Below are 15741 nucleotides of genomic sequence, written 5' to 3'. Positions count from 1 at the left end.
CAGGATGTTACAGTTTCAGTAAGACTGTTTCCCCTCCAATCTGACACAGATATACTGCAAATATACTGCAAATATACTGCAAAAAATACTGCAAATTTACTGCAAAAATACTGCAAATATGCTGCAAAAATACTGCAAATATGCTGCAAAAAATACTGCAGATATACTGCAAATTATACTGCAAATATACTGCAAAAATACTGCAAATGTACTGCAAAAAATACTGCAAATATACTTATTTAGAAAAATACCATAAAAGTACTGCGGATATACTGTAAATACACCACAATTGTACTGCAAATATACATTAAATATACTGAAAAAAATACAGCAAACATAGTGAATATATACTACGAGTATACTACAAAAACACAGCAAGTATACTGCAAATATACTGCAAGAAAACAACAAATGTACTACAACTATAGTACAAATATACCATCAGCATTAAAACAGTCATTAATTCATTGATCCGTCATTAAGTTTATCATTACATTTTTTTTCATTGATGACAAATGTCAAACATTTCATCACAGTTTGTTGTTTTCAAAGTGACATTTTATTTAGTTTTAGTCTTGTTATTGTTGTAAATAAGTTTGTTGATGAGATGAAGCGGGGGGTTTGAGGTCCTGGTGGAGGAGTTCAGTCGTTAACCAGCGACAGACTGTGGCGGTTCAGACTCAGGACATCCCATCAGACCTGGGAACAGCTCAGGATCCTTCAGGAGGAGCTGGAAGTCTGTGAGTCTGCTGACAGGAGCTGGATGATGGATGGATGATGGATGTTGGAGCCCCTATAAACAAATATCTGCTGTAGAAAGAAATGAAATCATATCAGCTTCAAAGCCAAAAGAGCAAAACTTTGGCAACAAAGATGAAAGAGATGATAAAACGATCAAACTGCAGAGAAACGCAGCAGAGCAGCTGACCGAAGGTTTCAGCAGTAAAACAGTATTAATGTGTTGTGTTGTGTATTTGTCTGTATTTGTCTGTATTTGACTGTATTTGACTGTGTTGTGCGTTCCGTGAGAAGTCTTATCTGAGCAGGACGACTCATACAAATGTACTGTCTTCTTAAAGAGGCATGACAGTACCGGTCTGATCTCTATCGCCTCAGATAGCATCGCTGAGCAGGCAGATGTTTGCAGCTCTCTGGAAAATCAGGATATTTTTGTGACTCAATGCTGATAAGAAGTTTTCAGCTGGAGAATCTTTGAGAGCTCATCCTGGGAGCTTCATGTGATGCAGAGTAGAGGTTTCTGGCACAACTTCAGAATAAAGAGGTCAAAACTCCAGCAACACTTGTAGTATTTAGTATAAGTTTATTGTTAGACTGATGTGTTTTGACCTCTTTAAGCTTCAGGTGATGGACCTCCTGTTCAAACAGGATGTTGAGAGGAGAGATGTTGGTCTGCTGCTCCGCTGTCTGAAGGACTCACCATGACACTTTGCTCTTTAAAACAGAGGAAAGAAGGAGTTGTTGTAGCTGTTAGAGACATCTGACTGTCTGTCTGTCTGACTGTCTGTCTGTCCGTCTGTCTGTCTGATTTTCTGTCTGTCTGTCTGTCTGTCTGACTGTCTGTCTGTCTGACTGTCTGTCTGTCTGTCCGTCTGTCTGTCTGACTGTCTGTCCGTCTGTCTGTCTGACTGTCTGTCTGTCTGACTGTCTGTCTGTCTGTCTGTCTGTCTGACTGTTTGTCTGTCTGACTGACTGTCCGTCTGTCCGTCTGTCTGTCTGACTGTCTGTCCGTCTGTCTGTCTGACTGTCTGTCTGTCTGACTGTCTGTCTGTCTGTCTGACTGTCTGTCAGACTTTCTGTCTGTCTGTCTGACTGTCTGACTGTCTCTCTGGTGTAAATCAGGACCGTGTAGCGTCACATTGAAAACATGCATTAGTGCGGAGCCACATCAGAGCAGAGGGTGGATGTTTGGAAACGTATCTCATGTCAGTGAACGGATGATTTATTTAGCAGAGAGAAAACGAGGAAGAAGAGGAAGAAGAAGAAGAGGTCGAGGGGATGAAATGATTAGCGTGTGAAAAAGCAGCGATGGAGATCAGCAGAGAAGAAGAAGGAGGAGATGAGATGATAAGACAGCAGGATAAGGTGATTGTTGCTGAAAGGATAGAATTACACAGATTATCCGCACTCACACTCACCTCACCTGGTTTACAGGTGAGGTGTTGGCTGACAGGCTGAGAGCTGCTGCAGCCTCAAAACATGCTCTTCAGCAGCCAATCACAAGAGAGAATTTAAACACAAGACAATACCTGGAGAAACATACCAGAACACACTCACCTGTAGCTAGAAACTCACCTGGACACTCACCTGTAGCTAGAAACTCACCTGGATACTCACCTGTAGCTGGAAACTCACCTGGACACTCAACAATAGCTAGAAACTCACCTGGCCACTCACCTGTAGCTGGAAACTCACTTGGACACTCACCTGTAGCTAGAAACTCACCTGGACACTCACCTGTAGCTAGAAACTCACCTGGATACTCACCTGTAGCTAGAAACTCACCTGGACACTCACCTGTAGCTAGAAACTCACCTGGATACTCACCTGTAGCTAGAAACTCACCTGGATACTCACCTGTAGCTGGAAACTCACCTGGATACTCACCTGTAGCTAGAAACTCACCTGGATACTCACCTGTAGCTAGAAACTCACCAGTAGCTAAAAACTCACCTGGACACTCAACAATAGCTAGAAACTCACCTGGACACTCACCTGTAGCTAGAAACTCACCTGGACACTCACCTGTAGCTAGAAACTCACCTGGACACTCCAAAGGAGCTAGAAACTCACTTGGACACTCACCTGTAGCTAGAAACTCACCTGGACACTCCAAAGGAGCTAGAAACTCACCTGGACACTCACCTGTAGCTAGAAACTCACCTGGACACTCACCTGTAGCTAGAAACTCACCTGGACACTCAACAGTAGCTAGAAACTCACCTGGACACTCAACAGTAGCTAAAAACTCACCTGGACACTCCAAAGGAGCTAGAAACTCACCTGGACACTCACCTGTAGCTAGAAACTCACCTGGACACTCAACAGTAGCTAAAAACTCACCTGGACACTCAACAGTAGCTAGAAACTCACTTGGACACTCACCTGTAGCTAGAAACTCACCTGGACACTCACCTGTAGCTAGAAACTCACCTGGACACTCACCTGTAGCTAGAAACTCACCTGGACACTCAACAGTAGCTAAAAACTCACCTGGACACTCATCTCTAGCTAGAAACTCACCTGGACACTCAACAGTAGCTAAAAACTCACCTGGACACTCCAAAGGAGCTAGAAACTCACCTGGACACTCACCTATATATAGAAACTCACCTGGACACTCATCTCTAGCTAGAAACTCACCTGGACACTCACCTGTAGCTAGAAACTCACCTGGACGCTCACCTGTAGCTAGAAACTCACCTGGATACTCACCTGTAGCTAGAAACGCACCTGGGCACTCACCAGTAGCTAAAAACTCACCTGGATACTCACCTGTAGCTAGAAACGCACCTGGGCACTCACCTGTAGCTAGAAACTCACCTGGACACTCACCAGTAGCTAAAAACTCACGTGGACGCTCACCTGTAGCTAGAAACTCACCTGGACACTCAACAGTAGCTAAAAACTCACCTGAACGCTCAACAGTAGCTAAAAACTCACCTGGACACTCACCTGTAGCTAGAAACTCACCTGGACACTCACCAGTAGCTAGAAACTTACCTGTAAATACCTGGTGATGGAGAGGAGAGGAGAGGAGAGGAAGGGTGAGGATGAGGAAGAGAGGAGGAAGAGAGGAGGAGAAAGAGAGGAGGAGTAAAGGAGGAGGAGGAAATGAGGGAAAGAAGAGGAGGAGGCGAGAGGAGGATCAGTGTGAGGTTCACAGTGAGGACAGCAGCAGAGTTTCTGCTCAGACTCGTTTCTTGTCACAACAACATCAGTTTCTCTCAGACTGAAGCCTTTGATCTGCTGCAGGTTCTCACTCTGAGGCTCCAGGCCCAGCAGAGGACGTAGGTCACCTGTGGACGGTCCGCTCGCCACAGCAGAAGAAGAAACTGTCAGATTGACTTGTTTAGTACAAAAAGTAGCAAAAAGACTGTAACATTGAAAGATATCTACTTGATTTGACTCATTTGGACGCTGAAGCTTCATATTAGCTTCAGATAAACTTTTAAATACATTTTAGCACAGAAGGAGGACTGTGGATTTTGTCCCCCATTACTTCCATTGTAAGGTCATTATGAAGGGATCTTCTAATGGTCAGTATGAACAGGAGGAACGATTACAGATACTTTAAACCATTCAGGCTTCATAAACCAGCATCTGAACTTACAGGAGCTTCCTTACACACGTAAAGATGATGTTGGGAAGCTTCAGATGTCTCAGCTTTTCTTTACAGCTCGAATCATTTTCCAGGTAATCATCAGCAGACACGTTCATACAGTTTTTGCAGATGCTGAGTGATAATAATCTGCACACTGTGGTCAGTAACTCTACATGGACCTGACCTATGACCTTCAGGACTTTGCTGAGGAAAACTTAAAGAGCACAATTTGAAAATAGCTTCTTGCAGTATTTTATGTGGATTAAATTTCACATAGAAGTATTTATTTTCTTACATACATGCCATAAAAATTAACTGATTATAACAGTAAACCAGCCTGATAACTATTATTATATGACATAACTATTATCATGATTATAACAGCAGCAGTAAAGTGGAGATTGCTTTATGCCGTCATCAACAATAATGTTTCTCTCAGGCTGTCAGAGACTCTCAGTTCTCTCTTCTACAGTTTGGATCAACATGAAACTCTTCTGTTGAATCATCACAACAACAGATGAACAACTGAGTTAGAAAATATCTGGTTCTTTAGTAAATAATTGAAGCTACAAGAACATGAAGATTTCAGGGTAGAACTTAACTACAACTCCCAAGGTGCATTTCAGCAAGAAACAACCAATCACAGAGCTCGGTCACGAGCAGAAGCTAAAGATTACGATGTTGAAAAAACGGATTTTATGAAGCATTTTGAATTAATTTAACTCTGATTCTCACCTCTGACTGGCTTCTTCTCCACAGAAAAGCAGGAGGCTTATGGGTATTGTAGTATTCTTACCAGTCGCCAAAATGACAAACAAAATGTAATTCATCAGAAACGCAGATTAAATTAATGTAAACTGGTGTTAGAATATAAACCTGTTCACAGCTCCACTCTAGCTCCTCAAAACTTTTAATTATTTCCCAAATACAAACTTTGGTTATTGAGTAACTCAGATTTGTTAGTTAGAAGCTAACGTTACGTAGCTTTCAGGTTAGATCGCAGGCTAACAGTCCAACATGTTGGGAAATTTACAATCAGATGTTTCAGAACAACGATCCAGGACAAGTTCAGCCTGACACAAATGCAACAACTCCAGAAGCTTCTAATGTGACAGGAAATCAAACAGAAAACAAAAAGTCTGTACAACAGTTTCTTTAATGTGAAACATTTAAACGTCTCACAGATCGCTTCAGTCAATATCATCATTTAGTTTGTTCTTCCAGTCCAGTTCGTACTGTAGTCGTCCAATCAGAACACAACCGATTCAATAAATAACACAAATGACAGAAATATCCATGCTGATAACTCCCACAGGCTCTTTATCATTTCTCAAAGCAGGGACATTGATCAAATATTTAGTAGTTTTAATTTATTTGCGGCTAATTTAGTTAAGAACAGTTCAGTATCTGTCACAAGTGTCCAGTGTTCACTGAAAAAGCTGCAAACATTCAATCTCAGATTTTAGGTGACAAAAACAATTAGTGATCTTTAATCAAATACTGTAAATTCTTAAATAAAGGCCCCGGTCAAAACATTGAGGGCAGTGTATTTACGTACTATTTATGTACTATAATGTGTCACAGGATTAATTCAGTATAAAATCCGACAACAGAGTCATGTCATGCTCACCTGTGCTATAACACTTTCTCTGAGTAACAACAATAATGTTCTCATTCATTACAGAGCTGCAGACGGTTCTACTTTGCTGTTTTTTTCCACTATTAAGAAAACATTTCATCCATATTTACTGGTTGCAGGTTGAAGTTGATGCAAAGATGGAAATTGATGTGTTGCTGAAACATTTACAGGAAGTGTTTAACAATTTAACTGACGGTAACTTTACAAGCAATCAAAAAAACTGCAAAGTAGAAGCAGAAATGAACATTATACTGAATGTGATCAGAAAACAGGGAGGCTTCTAACTGAAATATGATCAAATATAAAACAGGAGAAATGAGAAATAACGACGTGTCTCTCATATAAACCTGTTCTCTCTGAGGTCATTTATGGCTTAACATGATCTCTAGGGCCGCAACTAATGATTATTTTCATTATTGATTAATCTGTAGATTATTTTCTGGATTAACTGATTAGTTGTTTGGGCCATAAAATGTCAGAAAATGGTGAAAATGTGGATCAGTGTTCTCTTCAGTCCAAGATGACATCCTTGTCTTGTTTTACAACTCAAAGATATTCAGTTTACTGTCACAGAGATTAAAGAAACCAAAAAACACTCACATTTAAGAAGCTGGAATCAGAGAATTTAGAGCTTTTTTTTCTTAAAAAGTGACTCAAAACAATTTATCAATTTTTAAAATAGTTGGCAATTGATTTAATAGTCGGCAACTAATCAATTAATAGACTAATCATTGCAGCTCTAATGATCTCTAAATAACAGAATCCTGGGCTTCAAGCTTCATTCAGCAATTTGGCCAAAAATTTTCATCACAAGATCCAACTTTCTTGTTTCTGAAGCTTTCAACCACATCTCATGGCCTTCCTCAGCAGACAAAGTTGCCATGTGGTCAGCGGGGGCGGTTCAATTTTGTTATCATTCTTCGACCGCCTGTTATCACATGACTGAAATTCTTCAGTCATATGACGACAAACTGAACCATCTCAGTGACTCTATCTCTGCTCGCTGAAAAAGACCCACGAGATGTGGTTGATAGCTCTGGAAACAGAAAGTAAGTGGACCTTGTGTTGAGAATCCTGCTTTTTGAGATCTGTGTTTGAAAATTTGATTTGATTTGATACTTGAGACATCTGGTGTACAAAGTTTTGACTTTTTGTTCCTGAAGGGGCGCTAGAGGAGTGCAGGGGATGTGAACTCAGTGAAAAGTTCTGGTTCAGTTTGGGTTTTGTCCCGATGATCAGCATCCTCTCAACTCCTGAACCGTCCAGTCGCAGCTGTACTTATGTTGCAGTTAGCATTCAGAAGTTCTTGTGCGAGGGGAGATACAGTATCTGATTTTGGCAGCGGCAGTAGTCGTGGTAACAGCAGTTGCAGAAATGGTGGCAGAGGTAGTGCTGCATCAGTAGTCGTCATAGCGATACGTGTTGGGGTAGGTGTAGCGGTAGTCGTAGCCGTCGCTTCGCTCTGTTTTGGTCTGCAGAGGTTCAGGCTGAAAAGACAGAGACTTGATGACACCACCTGACTCCTCCGTCACCTTCACCTCCGTGGAGTATGAGGAGGAGGAGGCATCGTCCAGCAGGGAGGAGCAGCCGGGGAGGCCTGGAGGTTTGGGAGGAGCGCAGGGCTGGTAGGCTGGGAGGCCGGCTGGAGGTTTGGGACACGACTGGTAGGAGGGGAGTGCCGCTGGAGGTTTAGGACAGGGCTGGTAGGAGACCTGAGGAGGAGGATCAGTGCTGCTGTTAATGTGACAGAGATAGAATGGGTTAACTTCCACCCCCCCAATTCATAGCGGTGTAACGGTACACAAAATACAAAATACTGCTTTGTACGTTTCCAGTAGAGCAGAAAAAACAAAGAGGGGATGGACCGTCACAGAGAGGGGAGGGGTCGACCGTCACATAGAGGGGAGGGAGACCACCGTCACATAGAGGGGAAGGGTCCACCATCCCAGAGAGGGGAGGGATGGACCGTCACAGAGAGGGGAGGGAGACCACCGTCACATAGAGAGGGGAGGGAGACCACCGTCACATAGAGGGGAAGGGTCCACCATCCCAGAGAGGGGAGGGGTCAACCGTTACAGAGAGGGGAGGGAGACCACCGTCACAGAGACGGAGGGGGAAAACGGAGTATATTTTAATAATAGTGTTGCACTCGGCCAGTGTCATGGGATGATTGTCCAGCTCTTGTTTGTCATTCTGACGGCAGCAACACTACATGAGCAGGGTAACCACGGTAACCAAGGTAACCACATGGATGTATAAAGAAGAACTGGATACAGCATGGGAGGCGGGGCCCCATTCATTCCTATGAAAGCTGCTCAGTGGTGCTTGAAGCCAAAAAAGCAACTAAAAAAAGCAACGTGTAAACTAAGGCTAACTCCCAGTTGACTGTCTGCTAACTTGAATGGGGATAAAATAATTTAATCGTGCAGCTCTTTTAGACTTTCTTAATGTTATCAGACTGAATCAATCAAATTCTGATGTTGAAACAAGTCATTTCACAGGTTGTGTTGCTCAAAAAACTTAATCCACTGTTTTACAGCTGCTGCTTTTCACATTATTGAAAAATGCTTTTTGGAACCCTGTTGGACCCAGAATTTGTAATTACACAGTTTGCCCACTATGTCAAATTGGCTTCAAAGCCCAGCACACTTCCTGGGGGCTTAGGTAACCAGGGTAACCAGGGTAACTTGGCTAAGCTGGCTAGCATACATCCATGAGCACACTACAGCTAAGTGGTGCCCTGTGAAAATGTTCTGGGTGAAACTTGTGCTCTAGAATTATTGTTCTGCCTGTCGGTGCAAATTATGAAATTATGAAACTATTTTGACTGGCTCATGGAGTGAACCGAAACAAACATCCTATACCAAACAGTTCGGGATGAATATACATTATACAGTTACACCACCCTTAGTTACTGTTGCTACACGTACCAAGTTTCTACTGTAGCACATATTTAGTTTACAACGATAACAGAAGCAGATTTACCATCCAAAGGGACCAACTGCAGGCTGTACATGAGGGGACCTCACGTCTGCCAGCCAATAAGAAGAGAGCCGGGGTCCCAGGTGGGAGGAGTGTCACAGTTTTCCCACCTCCCTCCTGGAGTCTGCACACAGTTCTGTTTATACAACATCAGGTGTTCAAACATGTTTGGACCAAATGTACTCTTGTGACCACATAGATGCAGAAACTATAAACTGCATTTAAAGAGATGATGCTGCTCACTACTCTACTCTGTTCTCATTGGCTCGCAGACCTCGGTCATGTGATTAGTCCAGTTGGACAGTCCTGACGAACTCTACTCACCTTGGTTGTTGTAGTGATGATGGTCTGCAGTGCTGCGGGGGACCCTGGGGCGTTGCTGGGGTAACGGCAGGGATACTCAGTGCTGTAGTAGTGGTGGTTGTCACCGTAGGGGGCGGAGCTCTTCAGCAGCTCCTTCCAGCCCGGAGGAGGCTTCGTCTGGGGGTCAAATGAGGAAGAGGAGGAGGAGGAGAGAGGAACTGACGCCGAAGAGGAGGAAGAGGAGGGGCCGAGGACTGGAGCCACCCTGCATACAAACAAGACATGGATTAGACCTGTTTACACTGTCAGTATGTGGTTTACATTACGGGATCTGGTCTGGAGTGTTGGAGGCTGACCTGGGGTCACAGAGGTCAGAGGTCACGGGATACGACGGCGAGGTCAGGTATCCTTGGAACTCGTAGCCGGGCCGGCCCATGTAGAGCCTGGGATTGGCTGGTTTCTGCAGTGTGGGCGGGGCCTCCCCTAGTGGATTGTGGGGGTTGTAGTAGGGGTCTGGGCTCTGGAATGCTGGGTAATGCTGCGGGAAGTTCGGCTCAATGAAAGAGATCCGGTCTGCCGGCTCGACGCAGGAGAGCAGGGCGGGGCCCAGAGCCTGAAGTAAACAAACAAACAATAAACAAAAAACATTAATGATCTGTTCCAGAAAGCTGGTTTAGTGCAAAGAGTTTAACCCCGAGATGAAGGAAACTCTGAGTTTTCAGTTCCAGAAAGAGGTAACTTAAACTCTGGGTCAGTCGCCATGGTAACTTAAACTCTGGGTCAGTCGCCATGGTAACTGTGAAGTTAACCTGCTCGCTCACAGGTCTTTGAGTTTGTCGCTGTCTCTTACAGAGTTTCATGTCCTCGTTCATTCAGTCGTATCAAAGCTTGTATTGATCGTTCATTAGTGGAGCTTTACTGTTAGTTTGGATGTTAGTTTGTGACTCAGGACTTTCTTTAACAACATTACTGCTGTTATGTGCATCAGTCGTTTCTTTCTCACATTCAGATATTCCACAGCGTGAAATTATCCTCAGCTCAGAATCAAACCGCTCATGTTCTTCTGTTATAACTCTGATACTCTGATCACATCAATCAATCACCTGCTGGTTATCAGAGCAGATCAATCACCTGAAATGTTTGTGGCACATCATCTGTAATCTCAGTTTAAATCTGTATGAAGCTTCAGACACATAAGATCAATGAATAATTATCTCCATCACTCATGATGTGATTGATGCACTGATTGAACAGTTCGTACTTGTTGTGTTTGTAGTTGTTGTGTTTGTAGTTGTGTTTGTAGTTGTTGTGTTTGTAGTTGTTGTGTTTGTAGTTGTTGTGTTTGTAGTTGTGTTTGTAGTTGTTGTGTTTGTAGTTGTTGTGTTTGTAGTTGTTGTGTTTGTAGTTGTGTTTGTAGTTGTTGTGTTTGTAGTTGTTGTGTTTGTAGTTGTTGTGTTTGTAGTTGTTGTGTTTGTAGTTGTTGTTGTCCACCTGTGTTTCGATGAGTCGTCTCTTGGGAGGGAACGGTGGCGAGCTGACTCGTCTCTTCACAGAACTTCTTCTGGCTTCAGTCTCAGACTTGGACTCTGGTCTGGGATGATCGTGGACCCCTTTAGCCTGGAAGACCACAACAACAAACAACAACAGTAAATACTCATGTGAATAACACCATAAACAAGATCAGCAACAGGTTTAGACCAGTAGAGACTGGTCTATGGGGCGGAGGGGGTGGGGGTGTCACCTGGAAGAAGATGGCCTTCCCATCGACCCTCCAAAAGTTGGTGACGGGGTACCCGCTGTGGCCACGACACGGCAGCAGCTCCAGACCACCGTTACAGCTCGGACACAGCTTCTCTGAAACACAGAATCCAGACAGGTGAGGACGACCACACCTGGGACCCGAAATACCACACAAGTTCAACTAAGTCTGACTCTGTTTGGTTATCTGGCTTCACTGAGCCTCACATTGTCCGTCCAGAACCAGAACTATGAAGCTGTTACCAACCAGCTCAGTAACTCTGGTTTAACAGCTACAAGTGCGTTCATGTGAAAGAGACGGGTCGTTAATTACGAGCGACATCATCAGAACCATGAATGAAGTTCTTCATATGAGATGAGATGAAACAGTGAAACCAAGAACCTGCAGATTCAACCAAGTGAATGTAAACGAGCCTGTAATCATACAACAAACACTAGAAATCATAAATAAATCAAATCCATGTAGGAATTATTCTATATGACTGAAGTATAGAGGGAATATTTTCACTGTTTACAAACCATCTGAATATGTCACATAACAAACTTAAAGTAACGTCAGACTGTTTCTGCTGCTGAAGCAAAGAGTGTAAAAGTAGTTAATGACTGATGATTTATAATCATGGAGCCAATTAACAGTGAGGATTATTGATCTCTGGTGTTTATCTGCAGTTGTCTGATGTTCTGACTGCAGCCATGAATCAGAGAGTAAAATCATTATTAAACTATTAAAATATGTGTTTAGTGTCGTAAACGATCTCCGTTTGTTAGAAGCTCTGATTTAAAACCAGAAACATGGGAAAATAAAATGTTTCTACTGATCTATAAAAATATATATTGATCTCTTTTAAAAGTCACTTTATTGTAACTCAGGACTTTTGTCCATGTCGGGATCCTGTAGGAATGATGACGCTTTATTTCCAGTGATCTGATTGGTCAGTGGTCGGGGTGTTGCTCCTCTGAACTTAAGCTGTTCATCAGTTACCATGGTGATGTATCCTGGTTAAAAGCGAACCAGCTTCATGATATCTGAAAACCTGAGCTACTAATCTGACTTTGTAGTCCAGGACCCTGGAAACAGTCTGGTTCTGGTTCTGGTTCTGGCTCTGGTTCTTACTCTGCTGTTTCTGCCGGGCCTTGTCGCAGATGGCGGGGCGGAGCTGCAGTCTGGAGCCGTCAGGCAGCGAGCAGCCTCGAGAACACACCACCACACCCAGACACGACTTCTTCAGGATCTGACAGTTGTGGTTGTTGGTGTTCCTCATGGCCCAGCCGGAGAGGTGTCTCTGAGCGTTCTTATCCTCAGCTGCACCAAGACAACATCATAGAACAATTACACCATATATGACATAAAATCATCAGATTACATTGTGCTTGGATATTTTCCAATTGATTCTCTGCTCAGTTCAACTCTGAGTCACATGTTGAACTTTACCAACAAACTGATTCATTTTACACACAAACACAACAACACATGTGTCAATCAGACACACTGAGCTAAAAACACAACAGGCAGCACATGAGGATCTTTATTAGGGACTGAGCCCAAAAGGCAGAGGACTACTGTAAAACCGCCTAAGGGCGAGGACCCTGTTGTTTTTCGTGTGTTCCTTTCTTTCTTTCTTTCTTTCTTTCTTTCTTTCTTTCTTTCTTTCTTTCTTTCTTTATTATTACGCCACTTAAACCCTAACTTTGACCCCCTAAACATGCTCAAAAACTCACCAAATTTGGCACGCACATCAGGTCTGGTGAAATATTAGATAAAATATAAAAATTAACCCCTAAAGTGCCAAAATGTGCTCTCTAGCGCCACCTATGTAACTAAAATGGCCGCCACGGCCCGTAGGAATGTCGTAGAGAGTTCAAACCAAAACTCAATTATTCGTCTCATCAAGACACCCCTGACCCAAATCCAACAGGAAGTCCACAATCAGCCTTTCAAAGTAAGACTTTGCTCCGATTTTGGACCCCTAACAAACGCTATCTCCTCCGAGGGCTTTAATGGTATCAGCTTCAAACTTTAATACATGACTTATGACACTGTGCTAAAAAGAAGTTGTTAAAAACTTTGTAATAACTAGAATGGTTTGGATTTAATAAGCCCTGAAAGTTGCAGTGCCACATCACCCTTACAATGTAAACCAATGGGGAGGCAATCTATGGGGATGAACTTTGTGTCAAACAGAGGCTTCTGACATCTAAACTATAAGTCTGACCACTTTCAAACCTGTATCAATGGAATCGCAACAAAATTTCCTACTAAAATATGATTTTTGATGTAAGATTTGGCCAAAGTAATGGGATTTATGAGGATATTTCACAAGAAGCGTACTCTAAAATCCTCCTCTCCAATTGCTCCTGGTGATGTCACTCCCTCAGTGCTTCGAAACATTCCGCAATACACACTCATTATAAAATCACAGGAGGAGCAAGAAAAGACTTTAAAACTCACACTCTAATATCTCAAAAACAATAAAAGATAGAAAAAACATGTAAATTCAAGATTTGTAGGTCAAAGTCTCGTGACTCATTTAAAGTTCAAATGAAGTTTGTATCTAAAACTATGTGGAAGCAGTAAATGTTCAAAAAGCTGTGTGTTCGTTCACACTCTCCATTCAAATATATGAGTATTTTTCTGTGTCCAGCTGCAGTTACTTATTGTCTCTACACACCTGACAGTACACATGTCAATCAAACTTTCAAAATAAAAGCACACCACACTTATAAGAAATATCCCTCATTTTTAAAAAGCAAAATGATCTGATCCCGACGGGCCAGAGTGCGAGGTCCCGACCAACGCTGCTTACAGCTTTAATTACATCACTGTTTTATTGTGTTTATATAGTTTAATGGTTGATAGTGTATAAATGTGTATATTGTGTTTATGTAGTTTAATAGTTGATAGTATATAAATGTGTATATTGTGTTTATATGTAGTTTAATGGTTGATAGTGTATAAATGTGTATATTGTGTTGATGTAGTTTAATGGTTGATAGTGTATAAATGTGTATATTGTGTTTATGTAGTTTAATGGTTGATAGTGTATAAATGTGTATATTGTGTTTATGTAGTTTAATGGTTGATAGTGTATAAATGTGTATATTGTGTAAATACAGTCAGATGTGTAGCTCTCTATAGAACATACTACAGTGTATCTACAGGAACGAGTCATAGAAATGCAGCAGGAAGCTTTGGTCTTGTGTTTTGTTTGAATATAGATGTATCTCAGTATGAATACATGTTAGTGTTTGAACATAAACTGAAGAGTTTGGAAGTGAAGATGTAAACATGTCAAGTGTTTTGTTGCTTGTTTGTGTTTGAAGGCTGCAGTCACTGAATGTTTTCTGTGTGAAGAGTTTGAACATGTGGACTCAGTATTGATCCCTGCAGGGAACCAATCAGAAACATCTGTAACCATGTGACTCACCGCTGTAGATGTAGCGGACGTAGCCGTCGGTCCACTCCTGGAACGGGTCGAACTGCTTCGTGTCCTGCAGACATTTAATGAAATGATTCATCTTCTCGTTGATGTTTCAGAGAAAAAGTGTCAGAAAGTGTTTGCTAAAAACCTCAGATAATCAGATTATAATCAATACTGAACATTAATAAACACTTCAAACACTTCACATCTGATTGATTTATTGAACTGATCAGTTATTGAATAAATGTGTCTCCTGTGTGATTATTGTTTTCTAACGAGCAGAAAAGAAACATTTCTGTAATAATCCTGCAAGAATCAGGTTTGATTATTGATCAGCTCTGATCATTCTATGACTTCACAGATATGTTGATTACAAATGTTTCCTTTTTATGTTTCTCCAGTGAAATGAGTTTTATATAAGAGACAGAAGACGTTGAGATGTTCACTTTAATCAACCTTTAAATCAATAAAACAATCAACAGTTAAACGTCCTTTTATCTGCTTATAACTACATTATAAACATGTATTAACTGTTAATCCGCTGGTTATTATTGATGATTGATCATCTCTTCAGATCTAAATAATACAGACTGACTGAGTTCAGCTGTTCGTCACCATGGCAACTCAAGAGCCACTTACGGGTTTTTCTCCCAGAGCTTTCAGTGGTTTTTATGGTTAGTTTGTGCAGAACTGAAATAATCAGATTTAAACGTTTATTATCCGACTGCAAATGTTTGTTTGTTGCTCAGCAGCAGATTAAATATTCATATTACATTATTGATCATATTATTGATCCTGATCAGGTTATATGTAACTGACAGGACATATTATTGATCCTGATCAGGTTATATGTAATTGACAGGACATATTATTGATCCTGATCAGGTTATATGTAACTGACAGGACATATTATTGATCCTGATCAGGTTATATGTAATTGACAGGACATATTATTGATCCTGATCAGGTTATATGTAACTGGCAGGACATATTATTGATCCTGATCAGGTTATATGTAATTGACAGGACATATTATTGATCCTGATCAGGTTATATGTAATTGACAGGACATATTATTGATCCTGATCAGGTTATATGTAATTGACAGGACATATTATTGATCCTGATCAGGTTATATGTAATGATGTGACTCGTTGACAGGAAGCTGTTGCGTCTGGTTTGCGTTCATGTTCAGCAGCAGTGAACGGTGTGAAAGCTGTGGCTCCTGTAGGTCCTGAGGGCCGCTGTTTCTGCTCCTCTAAACTGGAGCTTTAATGAAACATAACAAACACACACAC

General features: G+C 41.8%; 1 protein-coding gene across 2 annotated transcripts in view; it reads right to left on the bottom strand.

Moving 5' to 3' along the window:
- Positions 1-6670: 6670 nt before the first annotated feature.
- gcm2 (glial cells missing transcription factor 2) overlaps positions 6671-15741 on the bottom strand; it is a 12675-nt gene continuing 3604 nt past the window's right edge. The window contains exons 2-8 of one of the 2 annotated variants that reach the window (XM_044339941.1): positions 14450-14513; positions 12139-12327; positions 11008-11120; positions 10758-10883; positions 9623-9879; positions 9288-9531; positions 6671-7693 (exon numbers count right to left, since the gene is read on the bottom strand). In XM_044339941.1, the coding sequence (XP_044195876.1) occupies positions 7379-7693; positions 9288-9531; positions 9623-9879; positions 10758-10883; positions 11008-11120; positions 12139-12327; positions 14450-14513 (1308 nt within the window). In that variant the 3' untranslated portion in view covers positions 6671-7378. Of the gene's footprint in view, positions 7694-8876; positions 9100-9287; positions 9532-9622; positions 9880-10757; positions 10884-11007; positions 11121-12138; positions 12328-14449; positions 14514-15741 lie in introns of those variants that run through there. The other variant, XM_044339942.1, reaches the window with a different exon arrangement.

The sequence above is a fragment of the Thunnus albacares genome, chromosome 21, assembly GCF_914725855.1.
Source record: "Thunnus albacares chromosome 21, fThuAlb1.1, whole genome shotgun sequence".
NCBI classification, from domain to species: domain Eukaryota; kingdom Metazoa; phylum Chordata; class Actinopteri; order Scombriformes; family Scombridae; genus Thunnus; species Thunnus albacares.
This window is presented reverse-complemented; position numbering and strand designations above follow the sequence as displayed.